The sequence below is a fragment of the Phacochoerus africanus genome, chromosome 11 (assembly GCF_016906955.1).
Source record: "Phacochoerus africanus isolate WHEZ1 chromosome 11, ROS_Pafr_v1, whole genome shotgun sequence".
Lineage (NCBI taxonomy): Eukaryota > Metazoa > Chordata > Mammalia > Artiodactyla > Suidae > Phacochoerus > Phacochoerus africanus.
The window spans coordinates 115,529,780-115,547,560 of record NC_062554.1 but is presented as its reverse complement, the minus strand read 5'-3'; the positions used below and the strand labels follow the sequence as shown (position 1 = coordinate 115,547,560).

Here is a 17,781-nt window from a genome sequence, read left to right as displayed (position 1 = left end):
TCCCAGGCTAGAGGTCTAATTGGAGCTGTAGCCACCAGCCTATGCCACAGCCACCACCACAACAACAACAACTCGGGATCCAAGCCACATCTGCGACCTACACCACAGCTCTCAGCAATGCCAGATCCTTAACCCACTGAGCGAGGCCAGGGATTGAACCTGAGTCCTTATGGATGCTACTCCAGTTCGCTAACCACTGATCCATAATGGGAACTCCCTGGTTTATCTTTTAAAATGAAGATAATAACTTTATTACACTGTTGCTATGAACCTTTAATTAGATACAGTGTATAGAACCTTGAAAGTGCTGGCACCTTGTTGGTGCTTTATTTATTTATTTATTTATTTTGTCTTTTTGCCTTTTTCTGGGGCCGCTCCCACGGCACATGGAGGTTCCCAGGCTAGGGGTCCAATTGAAGCTGTAGCCACTGGCCTACACCAGAGCCACAGCAATGCCAGATCTGAGCCGCGTCTGGGACCTACACCACAGCTCATGGCAACGCTGGATCGAACCTGCAACCTCATGGTTCCTAGTAGGATTCGTTAACCACTGAGCCACGACGGAAACTCCACCTTGTTGGTGCTTTAATCAATACCGATTACTGGAGGTAGTTTTGTATTGTGATTTAAATTTATGGTAGACACTTAAATGAGAGAAGCATCTGAAAATACCTAGCATAATGCCTGACACGTGGTTTACTTTCAGAAAGTCAGGCTCTGTTATGTGTCATGTCATCATAATTTTGTCTGCAGTAGCTCATTAGCAATTGCTTTAATCATACCTAAACCTTAAGGCTCACAGCATGTAGTTGTTATTTTGCAGAGGTATGGATTTGAATTGAGAAACTACAAGGCAGCTACAAGACTTGAAATTTGATACCTGCAAACTAGTCATTTAGCTGGTGGAATGAGTCACTAGTCTTATTGTTTACTGTTCATTGAAATAATTTTCTTACTCTGATAAGATCTTATTTCTTTATTTAAAAAAAAAAAAGCCCTGAGAAAAGTCTAATGGTAATATTAACGGGGAGTTCCATGGTGGCTCAGCAGGTTAAGGACCCGACATAGTCTCTGTGGAATTTGGGTTTGATCCCTAACCTCATTCATTGGGTTAAAGATCTGGTGTTGCTGCAGGCTACAGCGTAGGTCACAGATGCAGCTGAGATTTGGTGTTGCCATGGCTGAACATAGACCTCAGCTGCAGCTCTGATTCGACTCCCAGCCTGGAAACTTCCATATGCTGCAGGTGCAGACATAAAAAAAATAGTAATGATTAATTTTATTACTGTAAAAGTATAGAGGTTTTTTTTCAGCTACACCTGCAGCATATGGAAGTTCCCAGGCCAGGGATCAAATCTAAGCCGCAGCTGCAACCTACACCACAGCTGCGGCAATGCCAGATCTGTAATTTGCTGTATCACAGTAGGAATTCCTAGAGATTTTTTTAAGTAATGGTTTTTAACCATAATGTAGAAGTTGGGACAAATGAGTAAAATGTCAAATGGCAGATTCTGTTCGGTAGCTCCTATCAGTGACGTGAAGAAGGCATGTAAGCAAATAAAGTAACCTTTTATTTATTTTTATTTTGTCTTTTTATGGCTTCACATATGGCTTATGGAAGTTCCCAGGCTAGGAGTTGAATTGGAGCTGCAGCTGCTGGCCTATGCCACAGCCACAGCAATGCCAGATCTGAGCCACGTCTGCAGCCTACACCATATCTCACAGCAATGCTGCATCCTTAACCACTGGGAGAGGCCAGGGATCAAACCTGCATCCTCATTGATAATAGTCGGGTTCGTTACTGCTAAGCCATGATGGGAACTCCAAGACAACCTTTTAAATGCTTTCTATGGACACTCCTCCTTGTGTAAAAATGTATATATTATTGGGCAAGTTGTATGATACTTTAAAAATTTGGGCTTTCTTGGAGTTCCCTTCGTGGCACAGTGGTTAACGAATCCTACTAGGAACCATGAGGTTGCAGGTTTGGTCCCTGCCTTGTTCAGTGGGTTAAAGATCCGACGTTGCAGTGAGCTGTGATGTAGGTTGCAGACGCGGCTCGGATCCCGCATTGCTGTGGCTCTGGTGTAGGCCAATGGCCACAGCTCTGATTCGACCCCTAGCCTGGGAACCTCCATATGCAGTGGGAGCAGCCCTAGAAAAGGCAAAAAGACCAAAAAAAAAAAAAAATTGGGCTTTCTTCAAGCTTGAACTGATTAATATTTAATTGTATGTATTCTGAATTATCATCAGTTATCAACAAGATCACTAATTCTTGCCACTTACATGGGGAGAAAGTAGGGCTTATTTAAGCTGATGGGAAAATTAACAATCGCTCTTATCTTTGAGCAGCAGCAAAGTCACTCTTGAACTTTTTTTTAGAAATAAAGACGATTCATCATTTACGCCCTTTTTCTGATTAGGAAGGTTCCAGTAGAATTATTGTTAATGAGCTAGATTTTGGCTGACCCTTAACACATAACAATTTATCTACAGACTTGGAGTACATGTGCCTTAATTAATAGGATTTTTTTTTTTCTGACAAAACCTTGATTTGAGGAAGTTCAAAGAATCTGGATATTAGTATCTTAGTGATTTTACTTCATATATTTACTCTTGAGTGAAAGGTTGTTTGTTTATTACATCCATAAAGCCTGTGTCCTATGTGGTTTAGATATGTTTTATGGTTGAAGATAATGTAAACAACTGTCTTTGAGAAGCTTGGAGAATGTTTGCAAAGATGACTCCGGAAGAGAATGAGGAAGTGGAAATTCTTCTTAGATCTAATAACTGCGATTAATGGCACTTTGAGGCTCTAAAAAATCTTTCCTTTATGATTTTGATGATTGAAATAGTATCATCAAAGAGTGACTTACTATTTTTAATCATCCAATTCTCCAGGCAAAGTATTTCACACCTTTAAAATACTATTTTCTCTTGGTCTCTCAAACCTATCTTTATGGTCAAAAGAATACATTTATTTTTAGTGAAGAACTGTGTGCTGATTCTGTGTATTTATACTATCAAATTTATTATATTTGTTTCTAAGAACTACTTTACTGGAAAATGTTAATAGGTTAGCAACTGTATACTTCATCTTACTAGGTTAATACAGATGAAAATGACACATAAAATTAATGAACTAGTTCTTTGAAGCAAATTCCTGAGAAGTTATTAAAAAGGTCTTAAATGAATTTTGAAAAGAAATAATAAGTTTTAATGATTTGGCTATCCAAATGTGTAAAAGAAGGTTAATGTAATAAGGAAAAATGTTTTGAACAGTCTTATAGTATCTTAGAGCCTAAATTATATTCAAAATATGCTCTAATTTTCATTCTTTCAGACTTTTTGGCCTCATATAACTCATGATTATATGCATTTAATAAGTTGTCCAACTCTAACTGCTGTTAAATTTTTTAGATTATCTTGCTAGACCTTTTTCTTCAATCCATTTATATTCATTAATGCCAAAACTTATATGTAGGATATCTTTTCCCCAACACAAAAGACATCTTATGTATTGGTCTGAAAATTTTGTTTTTACTTAATGTTTTTACATGTTTAATTAGTTATCTTTTAAATTATTCCATATTTTTTCATTGTATAGGTATACCTGGTGTTAAAACAATGAACTGGGTCATTTCCTGCCTCTTCAGTGCTTTCACGTTACTCTTTACATTGTGACCACATACCATAATATGAGTTTAAAAGTCCTGTATTTTTGTGTTCCTGCTGATTCTTTAGTCTCATATCTTTTCTCTTTTTCTCTCTGCTTTATTTTTGTTTTTGATTTTTCTTTTTTTTTGTTGTTTTTTTTTTCTAGCTCCCCAGTTGTATTATTTTCTATATAGTCTCAGTACCTATGGTTATGCTTTTCCATTATCTAGAATCTACACATTCATATTACATATTATTCTTTGCGTAACTTTTATTCAGCCTTCATCTCAAATCTTACCATAAATATCATTTCACGGAAGCATTGCTCTTCATAGAACCTCAGCTGAGCCACAATGGAACTCCTGATTTGTTCACTACTTTTTAAAATGTTTTATTTATTTTATTTTAAAAATCCTTTTTAGGGCCAAACCCATGGCATATGGAGGTTCCCAGGCTAGGGGTCCAGTAGGAGCTGTATCTGTTGCCCTACACCATAGCCACAGCAACATGGGATCCGAGCTGCATCTGCAACCTACACCACAGCTCATGGCAACAGCAGTGCCAGGGAGCAAGGCCAGGGATCGAACCTTCGTTCTCATGGTTACTAGTCAGATTTGTTCCACCGAGCCATGACAGGAACTCCTGGTTGTTTTTTCTTAATTAAAAAATTTTTTTCTTTTTGTGACATTGGTTTTTTAATGAAACTGCAAGTAATTCTTCCTTCATTATATTTAATCTTTAATCTGTAGGTGGTGATATTAAGAATCTGAGTTTTGAGCCAGAATATCTCGGTTGATGTCACAGCGCTAATTGTTTTTATTTTATTAAGCCTCCATTTCTTGTAGAGTTGACGTTGGTAAACGGGGATTGGGGCTACTGACCCTCTGCAGTTGAAAATCTGTGTATAACTTATAGTTAGCTCTCCTATACAGGTTTCCCCTCATCCACAGTTCCACATTCCAGAATTCAGCTAGCCAACTATAGATTGTGTAGTACTCCAGTATTTACCATTTGAAAAAAAATCTACATATAAGTGGACCCTCGCTTTTCAAACCTGTGTTGTTCAAGGGTCAACTGTATCTATAAAACGGGATGACAGTAGTAACATGTAAAAGTTTTGGTCTGTGTAAAGAATTTAGCACAGCATATAGCTGTATAAATAGTAAAAAATTATAATGATTGAGCAAAGAAATATATTTTGTGTTCTTTTGGTTTTCTGTGGTTTTATAGTGTTTAAGGGTATAAAGTGCTTTATGATTAACAAAATTTAGTTCTCTGCAAGGCCATACTAGTAAAAAGGAAGGAACCATTAACTCTTACTTTGTGGAGATTAATTTAAGATCAGATTCTTTGTAGGCATTAATATAAACTGCCATGCAAATCTATAAAGAAGTTTGTATATTTTATCAACTTAATCAGCTTCAGCAAACATTTCTGACTAGTACCCAGTTTTCATTCTGAATATTATGTCTTCTAAAACATTTTTTTTTTTTTTTGTCCTTTATTTTGGAGTATTGTACCACATCATGCATAATTGTAGCATTTGACTCTACAATTGAGTAATTAGATACTCTGTTTTCTGTTTTAGCACTCCGGATAATAGTCTGATTTTATTATTAATAATTTAATATAAACATGCTTGTAACTCCTCATTCAATTTGCAGATGCATTTTATTAAAAATATTTATAATTAAAACATAGAAATCAAAATTTGGGCAGTTTCTTTACTTACTCTTCCTTGTTATTGCAAAGGCCATTTGAACATATATGCAGAAAATTTTAATTTTAGATCCCAAAGGTGAAATTAACTTGGTAACGGTCTAGGCTCCTAAGTTTTTTCCGTTGTTCATTTATCTTAAAACACTTTGTAGAAACCAGACAAAGCTCAGGTATACTCAGAAGGCAGTGTGCTCTTTCACTGTTTCCCTAACAATTCAGAGTCTGGCACATAGTAGTAGTTGTGCTTAGGATATTTGTTGAATGAATGGATAAAATTTTTAGCATACTTAATGGAAATTTTTTCTCAATAATGGGCTTACATTTAGGGTTGAGTTACTTCAGTGAACCATAAATTAAATGTAATGCTTAAAGAATAAAGTGTATAGGGGTTTCCGTTGTGCTCAGTGGGAATAAACCCAACCTAGTATCCATGAAGAGGCGGATTCAATCCCTGGCCTCACTCAGTGGGTTAAGGATCTGGTCTTGCCATGAGCTGCAGTGACCCAGGCTGCTGCAGTCAGATTCTTAACCCACTGTGCCATGGTGGAAAGTCCAAAAACCTCTTTATTAGGGTATTACTTAATGCTGAAATGTATACATCTTAAGTATAGAGCTTGATAAACTTCACAGCTGAACAGATTAATGTGAGCAGATCAGAGTATTATTAGCTGCCTTAAAAAGGCTAATTTAAAAATGAAACAGGAGTTCCCGTCGTGGCTCAGTGGTTAACGAATCTGACTAGGAACCATGAGGTCGCGGGTTCGATCCCTGGCCTTGCTTGGTGGGTTAAGGCTCCAGTGTTGCCATGAGCTGTGGTGTAGGTTGCAGACTTGGCTCGGATCCTGTGTTGCTGTGGCTGTGGCGTAGGCCGGCGGCTACAGCTCCAATTCGACCCCTAGCCTGGGCACCTCCATGTGCCATGGGAGCGGCCCTAGAAAAGGCAAAAAGACAAAATAAAATAAAATAAAAAATAAATATGAAACAACCATAGAGTTAGATAAACTAGAGACTTAAATCTTGGGTCTAACTTTATACTAACTTGTCAGCTTCAGCAAGTTATTTTCTAGTGTCTACTCCCCATCTCCAAAATGAGGGGATAAGACTAGATGTTTTATTATGGCTCTCATTTTGTAAAAGTGTAAGAAAATGGACTATTGTGATATACATGTGGTATAAAAAGCCACAAGTAATTGAGCAAGAATGCACAGTTGAATTGAAAAGGAATACACTCTAATTTTTTTTTTCTTTGTTTTCCAGGTTATATTTCACACTATGTGCTGACTGTATTTACAGAAGATATTTAAAAAAAAAAGATAAACTTTTTTTCAAAGATTTTGATTCCAGTGGAATCTTTGCTTTAGATTTTGTGTGTGTGTGTGTGTGTGTGTGTGTGTGTGTGTGTTAGTGAATTGTAACTCCAGAAGCAATGCCTGTACAAGCTCCACAATGGACGGATTTCCTCTCCTGCCCAATTTGCACTCAGACTTTTGATGAAACAATTCGAAAGCCCATCAGTTTGGGTTGTGGCCATACTGTCTGCAAGATGTGCCTGAATAAACTCCACCGCAAGGCTTGTCCATTTGACCAGACCACTATTAATACAGACATTGAACTCCTCCCAGTCAACTCGGCATTGCTACAGCTAGTGGGTGCTCAGGTAAGTTGGGTACCTTATACTTTTAAATTTCTGTGTGTATTTTGCCTTCCTGAAAGAAACTTGTTGAATTAAAATTGGGTAAAATTGCCTTCTACTTAGATAGATAAAATTCTGCTTAGTACTATACAGATCCTTTATTTCAGTATGTTAGGAGATGTGTTGTGGTAGTGCAGTGTTTCTGAATTTTTGTAACGTTCATTCAATGTGGCGGTCAGACTTTCTCAATAGCCTTTGCTATTCAGATCCTTAAGGAAACCTAAGAGGTAATTCACAAGAACTTCCTAATATTGAGGAAAATACTGTTCACAAAACCATAACATTTTACTTATTAGGAAAAGTAAAGCTGCTTCAGACAGTTTTTCTTAGTAGACACTAACTGAAATAAAAGATGAAGAGGTGTTCCCACTATGGCACAACGGGATCAGAGGCGTCTTGGGAGTGCTGGGACACTGGTTTGCTCACTGGCCCAGCACAGTAGGTCAAGGATCCAGTGTTGCCCAAGCTGTGGCTTAGGTCACAACTACGGCTCAGATATGATCCCTGGCCTGGGAATTTCATGTGCCTTAGGGTGGCCAAAAAAGGAGAAAAAAGAAAAGAAATAAAGATGAAAGTGCCAAAAACTATAGAATACAAACTTTGGGAATTATTGATCTAGCGTATGAGCAAATATGCCTAGTTACCTAAATGTCAAAATTACTCTGATAATTCTGAAGGTAGTCTTCTCAAAGTTTTGTGTCACCGTTACCAAATTAGAAATCACTAGTATCTTCAAAAGGATTCACAAAAGCCAAGGAGGGCAAGCTTTTGAGAGCTAAATATGATTCACTTAAATCACCCCTCACTAAATGAATTTGCTTGGTGTGAGTCTGAGGTATAGTGTTTTTACCATAAATCATTTTTTGAATAAATTTATTGGAACTTTGAATATTAATACTTACATTAATATTAATACCACTATTATTTGCCAGATCAGTCTTCCCATAACTTGATAAAAGCAGGGAAAGTTGTTATATGTATGTGTGTAGGAGATAAAGACAGCAGTTCTACAACAGCTTTTTCAAAAGGAAAGTTTACTTATTTACTTTACTTACTTACTTACTTTGGCTGTACCTGCAGCATGCAGAATTTCCTGGGCCAGGGATCAAATCCATGCCATAGCTGTAACCAAAGCCACAACAGTGACAGCTCTGGATCCTTAACCCACTGAGAAACTCCCAGGAGAAGTTTTTTGTTTGGTTGGTTGGTTTTTGGTTTTCGGGGTTTTATTTTGTTTTGTTTGCTTTTTACTGCCAAACTCGCAGCATATGGAGTTTCCCAGGCTGTAGGTTGAATCAGAGCTGTAGCTGCCAGCCTACACCACAGCCACAGTAGTGCAGGATCCTAGCCATGTCTATGACCTACACCACAGCTCATGGCCAACGCCGGATCCTTAACCACTGAATGAGGCCAGGGATCGAATCTGCAACCTCATGGTTCCAAGTCGATTCATTTCCACTGCACCACGGTGGGAACTCCCAGGGTTTATTTGTTTGTTTTTTTGTTTTGTTTTGGTTTTTTTTTTGCTGAGGAAAAGTTTATTTACAAACGTTTCCTGATGATGTTGCCAGTAACACTACAAAATATTTATCAAAGGGAAAGTGCAGTTGGTTCTTTTTTATTCCTATTTTTAATTTTTCATTTCATAATCACTTTTTGTTTTGAAAATTCCAACATGAGATTTTGGAAATATTTTTAAAATAGACTTCTTTGGGATAACAATTTTAGAAATACAATATTATAACAAATAACCAAGACGTACTTTTTTTCATGAAGTTGTCCAAAGATGAAATAATCTTTCTCTACAAAATGAGTCAGACCTTGTCATATCGTAACTGAAACAACTAATGTTTATGAAATTTGAGGCTAGGACATTTTAATACATAATAGCCCTTATTTTAACACTTAAGATTTCTACTTAAAAACTATTCGAACTAATTGATGAATTAAGTAAAGTTTGCTAGATACAAAATTAAAATGTGAAAATCAGTTTCATTCCTTTACACTAACAGTGAACAATCCAAAAGGAAATTAAGAAAATAACTCCAGGCCTTCCCATTATGGCTCATTGGGTTACTCATTGGGTTAAGAACTCTACCTGCTATCGGTGAAGATACAGGTTTGATCCCTGGTCTCACTCAGTGGGTTAAGGTTCTGGCGTGCCACAAGCTGTGGTGTAGGTTGCAGGTGCAGCTCAGATCCCACATTGCTCTAGTTGTGGTGTAGGCTGGCAGCTGCAGTGCCATTTCAACCCCTAGCCTGAGAATTTCCATATGCCACAGGTATGGCCCTGAAAGAAAAAGAAGAAATAGTTCCACATACAGTAGCATCAAAAAGAATAAAATGCATAAGAATAAACTTAGCAAAGGAAGTGAAAGACTTGTACCTTGAGAACTACAAAGTATTGAAAGAAATTGAAGACAAAAATAAATGGAAAGACATGACGAATTCATGGATTGGCAAACTTAATATTATTAGGATGACAGTACTAACCCAAAGCAATCAACAGATTCAATGCAAGCTTTCTCAAAATCCCAACGATTTTTTTTTTTTTTGTGGAAATAGAAAAACCCTCTTTTGGTAAAATTTATATGGACTCACAAAGGACCCCAAATAGCCAAAACAGTCTTGAAAAAGAACAAAGAGGAATTACACTACAAAACTGCAGTGATCAAGACAATGTGGTACTGTAAAAAAGACTGGCATTTAGAACTATGGAATAGAATAGAGAGTCCCCAGGGAGTTCCTGTTTTGGCACAGTGGAAACAAATCTGGCTAGTATCCATGAGGATGCAGGTTCAATCCTTGGCCTCACTCAGTGGGTCAGTGGATCGGGGATCTGGCATTGCCATGAGCTGTGATGTAGGACACATGTGGCTTGGATCCCAAGTTGCTGTGGCTGTGGTACAGGCTGGCAGCTACAGCTCCAATTCAACTGCTAGCCTGGGAACTTCCATATGCCATGGTGTGGCCCTATTTAAAAAAAAAAAAAGAATAGCGAGTCCAGAAATAAACCCACATTTCTGGTCAAATGACTTTTTACAAGGTTGCCAAGACCCTTCAATGGGGAAAGGACAGTCTTTCCAAATAATATGCTAGGAAAACTGGATATCTAAATGCAAAAGAATGAATTCAGACCTCTACCTCATACGATGAACAAAAATTAGCTCCAAATAGATCAAAGGCTAAATGTAAGAGCTAAAACTACAAGATTTTTAAAAGAAAACATAAGCATAACTCTTTGTGACCTTGGAGTAGGGTAGGCGCTTTAGTGCTTCAAAAGACATTGTCAAAAGAGTAAGTGAACAACTCACAGAATGGGGGAAAATAGTTGTAAATCATATATCTCATAAGAAACTTATGTCTAGAATATATGAAGAACTCTTACAACTCAATTATAAAAAGAACGTAGTGTTAAAATGGCAAAGATCTGAACACTTCACCAAAGATATACAGATGGCAAATGAGCTAATAAACCTTGCTCAGCATCCTTTGTCATTAAGGAATTACAATTTAAAATAACAATCAGGGAGTTCCCGTCGTGGCGCAGTGGTTAACGAATCCGACTAGGAACCATGAGGTGGCGGGTTCGGTCCCTGCCCTTGCTTAGTGGGTTAAGGATCCGGCGTTGCCATGAGCTGTGGTGTGGATTGCAGACGCAGCTCGGATCCCGCGTTGCTGTGGCTCTGGCGTAGGCCGGTGGCTCTAGCTCTGATTGGACCCCTAGCCTGGGAACCTCCATATGCCATGGGAGTGGCCCAAGAAATAGCTAAAAAGACAAAAAAAATAAAATAAAATAACAATCAGAGGTACAAACTACTGTGTATAAAATAGTAAGCTACAAGGATAAGTTATATCATATAGCCAACATTTTATAATAGTTCTAAATAGAATATAACCTTTAAAAATTGTGAAAATAACAAAATACCACTATACACCAATTAGAATAGCTAACATCCAAGTTTTGACACACCAAATGCATATAAGGATGCAAAGCAATGAAGACTCATTTATTGCTAGTGGGAATGCAAAATAGTACAGCTACTTTGAAAGTTATATGATTTTGTTAGGTGAAATGTCTAAAATAGACAAATCCATAGGGACAGAAAAGAGATGAGTTTTCTTCTATGGCTAGAGGGGTTTGGGAGGAAATTGGCATGGATGACTATGGGGTTCTTTTGGGAAGGCAATGAAAATGTTCTAAAATTGTGATGGTTGCCATGCCCCACCCAGCCACCAGTGGGCTCTGGGGATAGACACCAGCAGATTGTCCACTTGCAGACAGGGTTGGAACCACAGCTGAGCCCCGAGGGCCACACAAGTTAGAAAGCAGGGCTGAAATCTCTCGCTGCAGCTGCATGAGCCATAGATTTACACCACTGCTGTCAGCTTTGTAAATTTAGTGCCTGCAGGACATCCAAGCAGACAACAGGTACTCCTGCAGCTGGGACAGGTCTGGCCTTAGCATCTGTGGGTTTTGTGAGTGCATATACATAAAGGCTAGGCTGGGCCAGGCCAGGATCTGAGCTGCCTCCATTGCTCAGATGGGCCAAGACCAGTGCCAACAGCACTGTACTTTGTGAGCCAGCAAAATGGGTGACAGGTGACACAACAGAGCATGCTAACCAGTGAACAGCTCTGGTGGAGGAACACTCAGTGGCTCCCCTCCTAATGGGAGCGGGAGCACTTCCATCCCATCTGCCTTGCACCACAACTCAGAAATGGATCTGGGGGCTTCTACTCCAACCGCTAGGGAGCAGACCTGACCCCTGATAGGACAGTGACAACCACAGAGCAAAGAGAAGGCTCTGCTCAATATCCAGTGCAGGTTCTGGTCACCACAATACCAGTCATACCTCCTATCAAGAGGATGATGGCCAGCATACATGGAGGAAAGAAGCAGCAGGCATTCACACTAAAAATAGCCCTTGCACCAAAAAATATTAAACAATACATGCTACACAGGGATGCTGCCACATAAAAATACCCCTCCAAGACCACAGTAGATAATTGTTGCTCTGAAACTCATGGAGTAAGAGAAATATAAGTAAAATAAAGAAGCAGGGGAACCACTCCCATTTAAAAGATCAAGAGACTTCCCCTGAAAGAAAAAACTGTAAGACAGGCCATAGTCTAATAGACACCAAGTTCAAAAAGTAGATAATGAAAATGCTGAAGGAATTAATAAGGACTGTTGATAGAAATGTAAAAAGGAACTAGAAATTATAAGGAAGAGCCTAGAAGAATTAGAAAATTCATTCACCAAGACAGAAGTTGAGCTAAAAGCAGTCAATAACAGAATGAATAATGCAGAAGAATGAATAAATCATCTGGAAGATAGAATAATGGAAATCACCCAATCAGAGTAGCAGACAAAAATGAAAGCAGTATAACAGACCTGCGGGATAATATAAAGCTTGACAACCTACGCATAGTAGTGATCCCAGAAGGAAAAATAAAGAGGAAAGGGAATTGAAAATGTGTTTGAAAAAATTATGGCTGAAAACTTCCCAAACCTAAAGAAGGAAATGAATACCTAGGTACAGGAAGCACAGAGGGTCCCAAACAAGATAAACCCAAATGGACCTACACCAAAACATATTGTAATGAAAATGGCAAAAGGTAAAGAGAGGATTCTAAAGGCAGCACAAGAAAAAGCGTTAATTCCAAGGAAACCCCCATAAAGCTATCAGCCTAGGATACTCTTATCCAGAAAGATTATCATTTAGAGGAGGAGGAGAGAATCTCTCAGACAAGCAAAAACTGAAAGAATATAGCAATACTAAACCTATCCTGAAGGAAACATTGAAAGATCTCTAAATAGAGAAGAAGAATCTATAGGAAAGGAGTTCTCATGTGGTGCATTGGGTTAAGGACCCAGCATTGTCAATGCAGTGGCTCAGGTTGCTACTGTGGGGTGGGTTCAGTCCCTGGCCCAGGAACTTCCACATGCTGCAGGCTAAGACTCTGTAAGAGTAAATTGCAATTGCAAAGTAAATTACTTAGGCCAGTACACAAATTTTTTTTGGCTTTTTTTTTTTTTTTTTTTTTAATGGCCGCACCTGCTACATATGGAGGTTCTCAGGCCAGGGGTCGAATAAGAGCTGTAGCTGCCAGCTTACGCCACAGCCATAGCAGCGCAGGATCCTTGGCCCATTGAGCGAGGCCAGGCATTGAACTCCAGTCCTCATGGATAGTTGGGTTCGCTAACCCCTGAGCCACAATGGGAACTCCCAGTACACAAATTTTTAAAAGTATCAGAAATTTTTCTGTGAAAGCGATGATAACCACAGTATGAACAGCAAAAGGATGAATATGAAGATATAAAAGAGGACATCAAAATCATAAAATGTGGGGGAGGAGAGTAAGAAAATGTAGTGGGTTTTTGGGGGGGAGAGGGTCTTTTTAGGGCTACACTCACGGCATACGGAAGGTCCCAGGCTAGGGGTTGAATCAGAACTGCAGCTGCCGGCCTACACCACAGCCACAGCAACGTGGGATCCAAGCCTGTCTTCGACCCTCACCACAGCTCACGGCAACACCAGATCCTTAGCCCACTGAGTGAGGCCAGGGATCAAATCTGCATCCTCGTGGATACTAGTTGGGTTCATCACTGCTGAACCATGATGGGAACTCTCGATTTTTTTTTTTCTTTCTTTCTTTTTTTTTTACAGCCACACCTATCACATATGAGTGGGGGTCGAATCGGAGCTGTAGCTGCCAGCCTAAAGCACAGCCAGTGCAACGCCATTTCCAAGGCACAACTGCAACCTATACCACAGCTTGCAGCAATGCTGGATCCTTAACTCACTGAGTGAGGTCAGGGATCATCCTCACAGACACTGTGTTGGTTTCTTAACCTGTTGAGCCACAACAGAAACTCCAGAAAAATGTAGATTTATTTTTTCTAGAGTATTTTAAGCCAATATGACTATCAGTCTAAGGCAAGTAGATATAGAAAAGCGTTAACATATTTGAAAAACAGGGTAACCATAAATCAAAAACATACAATAGATTCCCTAAACCAAAAAGAAAAAAGCATAAGCATAATACATTAGAAAATCATCAAATCACAAAAGGAAAACAAGGGACAAAGAAGAGATATAAAATCAATAGGAAGGAGTTCCTGTCGCAGCACAGCAGAAATGAATCTGACTAGGAACCATGGGGTTGCAGGTTCGATCCCTGGCCTCACTCAGTGGGTTAGGGATCTGCAGTTGCTCTGAGCTGTTGCTTAGGCCGGCAGCTGTAGCTCCAGTTTGACCCATCACCTGGGAACCTTCGTATGCTGAGTGTGGCCCTAAAAAGAGAAAAAAAAAATCAGTGGGAAAACAAAGTTTAAAATGGCAATAAGTGCATCTATCAGTAATTACCTTAAATGTCAGTGGACTCAATGCTCCAAACAAAGGATGGAGTGGCAGATTGAATTGAAAAAAAAAAAAAACAAGGGCCTACAATACGCTGCCTACTAGAGACTCATTTTAGGGCAAAAAACACATAGATTGAAAATGAGGAGTTGGGAGTTCCCGTCGTGGCTCAGTGGTTAACGAATCTGACTAGGAACCATGAAGTTGTGGGTTCAATCTCTGGCCTTGCTCAGTGGGTTAAGGATCTGGCGTTGCCGTGAGTTGTGGTGTAGGTCGCGGCTCGGATCCTGCGTTGCTGGGGCTCTGGCGTAGGCCAGTGTCTACAGCTCAATTAGACCCCTCGCCCGGGAACCTCCATATGCCACACATGCGGCCCTGGAAAAGGCAAAAATACAAAAAAAAAAAAAAGAAAATGAGGAGTTGGAAAAAGATATTTCATGTAAATGGAAATGATAAAGCAAAGGGTTGCTGTATTCATATCAGACAAAATAAACTTTAAAGGCTATAAATAAAGAAAGATGAAGGTATATAAAATTGTGTTGGTTGCATAACTGTGAATATGCTTAAAGTCACTGAATTATATACTTTAAGTGGGTCAATTATATGGTATGCAAATTATGTCATTATAAAGCTGTCATAGAACAAAACAAATTTTAAAATGCAATAATTTATATGTATAGAGACAATCTTTTGAAAAACTTCAGTAGATTTAATGGGAGTTTTGATATTACCCCTGTTAGAGTAGGAGTGCATAAATATACTTGATAAAACATTTGGTTTTAATTAACTAGCACTCAGACACACCTTTTTTTTTTGACCTCTAGGTCCCTGAGCAGCAGCCCATTACTTTGTGTAGTGGAGTTGAAGATACAAAGCATTATGAGGAAGCCAAGAAATGTGTTGAAGAATTAGCACTGTACCTGAAACCACTCAGCAGTGCTAGAGGTAAATCAGGTTATATTATCTATGCTAAGCACATGTTCATTACAGATGCTTTTGTTACCATAAAAATTGTGGGTGAATGTTAACGAAATTCATTTATTTATTGTAAACCAAACCCACTGATAGTAAATAATATCATTACAAACTACGTCAGACAAAGTAGTGAGTTTAAAGCTTATGTGATGTTGGGAACATTTTCTGAATGAGTTGCATGAGTAAGTATACATGTACTAGTGATTTCAGATGGGCTGTCTATCATTTAACAAATCTGAATTGTTTGTTTTCTATCCAGTTTTATGTGGTTTGCTGTTGGGGATATAATACAATTGAAAGTTGCCATTACTGCCTTGCCTTATGTCTTGTTTTTTTCATTAAAGTGAGATTACTATGAAGTATTCCAGACCTGTTAGGACCTTCAATATTTGGGTCTTAAACTAAATATTAATATTGAATATTGACTGGCCTTTTTTTCTTTATTCTTTCATGATTAAAATGAATAATAGTATATTTAATATCTAACAAGTGTAACACCTTTTGTATAGGCTTCACTTGTATAATTTTTATTGTTTATTTTAAATAGTCCGATAGAACCCAGAACTATCCCATATACCCTTAGATCAATCAGCCCATCAGAGGAGGTTTTCCTGGACTCTAAAATTGCACCGTAAATCTAGAAATCATTTTTTATTCTCTTTTAAAGGAGTGGGTCTGAATAGCACTACTCAGAGTGTTCTCAGTCGCCCAATGCAGAGGAAGCTGGTGACTCTGGTCCACTGCCAACTTGTGGAAGAAGAAGGCAGGATTCGTGCCATGAGGGCAGCTCGATCTTTAGGTGAACGAACAGTTACAGAACTCATTCTCCAGCACCAGAATCCTCAGCAACTCTCTTCCAATCTTTGGGCAGCAGTCAGGGCTAGGGGCTGCCAGTTCCTTGGACCAGGTATAAAATTAAAGTTTAATTTTTACTATACTAGCAATTCTAAAAGTACAGTTTAGAATCTATAGGTAATGTGCAAAGGCTAGTTCTCGGCAATATTCTGTTATCAAGTAGTATCCCACAATCATGCCATGGGTAATTCCATGTCAGTTTTTCAGAATGCTTAAAACTTTTTTCTTAATGCCATAAGTTTATATATTTTGATACAAGTTTTCTTTAACTGTATTAATCTTTTATCTACTTTCTTAAATATAGTACACGGCATATAATATAAAAGTGCCCTAAAATGGTTCAAAAGTATAACTGAATATCTCTTGTTGTGTTGCCCATTAATTAAGTGGTACCTGCAGAAATGATTAAATATTGCCCTCTAAGAAATGGATTTATCTTATCTCCTGTACATGATAAGTTTTGGTTTTGCTCAACTTTTCTAGCAATGCAGGAGGAAGCTCTAAAGCTGGTTCTCCTCGCCTTAGAAGATGGTTCTGCTTTGTCAAGAAAAGTATTAGTTCTCTTTGTGGTGCAAAGATTGGAGCCACGATTTCCTCAAGCATCTAAAACTAGCATTGGTCATGTTGTCCAACTTCTTTATAGAGCCTCCTGCTTCAAGGTATGAACCAGTGTTAAATTTCAGCTTGAAAGGAAACTTTTTTTTCCACACTAAAGTAATAAAACTTTGAGTTTAATAAAGCTGCCTGTATCTTTTCATAAAATTTTAGCAATTTTTCTTTTAAAGAATGTAAATGGTGACTATTAAAGTTAAGTCTTGTTGTATTGAATTTTATGTTAGACATTGAACACCATAAATCAAGGCTTATAGTTTTCTGTATTTGAAGAGACTAATATAATAAGCTATGTCAGTTTTCCACCAAAACTACTAACAGAATTGGTCTAAAGAGAGAGAGAGTCATTGAAGCAAGAATACATTTTATTTGGCTGTTTGCTCCTTATGTAACTCCACATACACTGTACTGGAGCTCTATAGGCCACTTCAGTTTCAGTATATACAGTAATGCTGGACATAGTTCTTTGTATCCCACAGTGAATCAGCACTACTTCAAACATTGGTGCCCAGCATGTACCATTTATTATTCATTCTGTTTTCAAGGCTTCTTGGCTTTTGACACAACACACAAAACGAGTACTTAGTGGGCCAAGGAGGCATGTCTCAAAAAAATTGTTTTTTTGTTTTTGTTTTTTGTTTTTTGCTTTTTTGCTTTTTAGGGCCGTACCCACAGCATATGGTGGTTCCCAGGCTAGGGGTCCAGTCCAGTCGGAGCTACAGCTTCCGGCCTACGCCAGGGTAGGGAATTCCTGTCATGCTGCAGTGGAAACGAATCTGACTAGGAACCACAAGGATGCGGGTTTGATCCCTCTGAAAAATAAAGGGCTCAAATACCCCAGAACACCCAAAGTGAAACTCTCTTAATCCTAATTAAAAGTAATTTTAGTAGTAATTTTTAAAA

The 17,781-nt window shown here is 38.5% G+C and overlaps 1 protein-coding gene across 5 annotated transcripts in view; it reads left to right on the top strand.

The window, feature by feature from the left end:
• Positions 1-17,781, top strand: part of RC3H1 (ring finger and CCCH-type domains 1) — an 88,742-nt gene that overhangs the window by 24,192 nt on the left and 46,769 nt on the right. For 4 of the 5 annotated variants that reach the window (XM_047754455.1, XM_047754457.1, XM_047754456.1 and 1 more), the window contains exons 2-5: positions 6,634-7,033; positions 15,261-15,381; positions 16,079-16,318; positions 16,750-16,925. In XM_047754455.1, the coding sequence (XP_047610411.1) occupies positions 6,803-7,033; positions 15,261-15,381; positions 16,079-16,318; positions 16,750-16,925 (768 nt within the window). In that variant the 5' untranslated portion in view covers positions 6,634-6,802. The remainder of the gene's footprint in view (positions 1-6,633; positions 7,034-15,260; positions 15,382-16,078; positions 16,319-16,749; positions 16,926-17,781) is intronic. The other variant, XM_047754458.1, reaches the window with a different exon arrangement.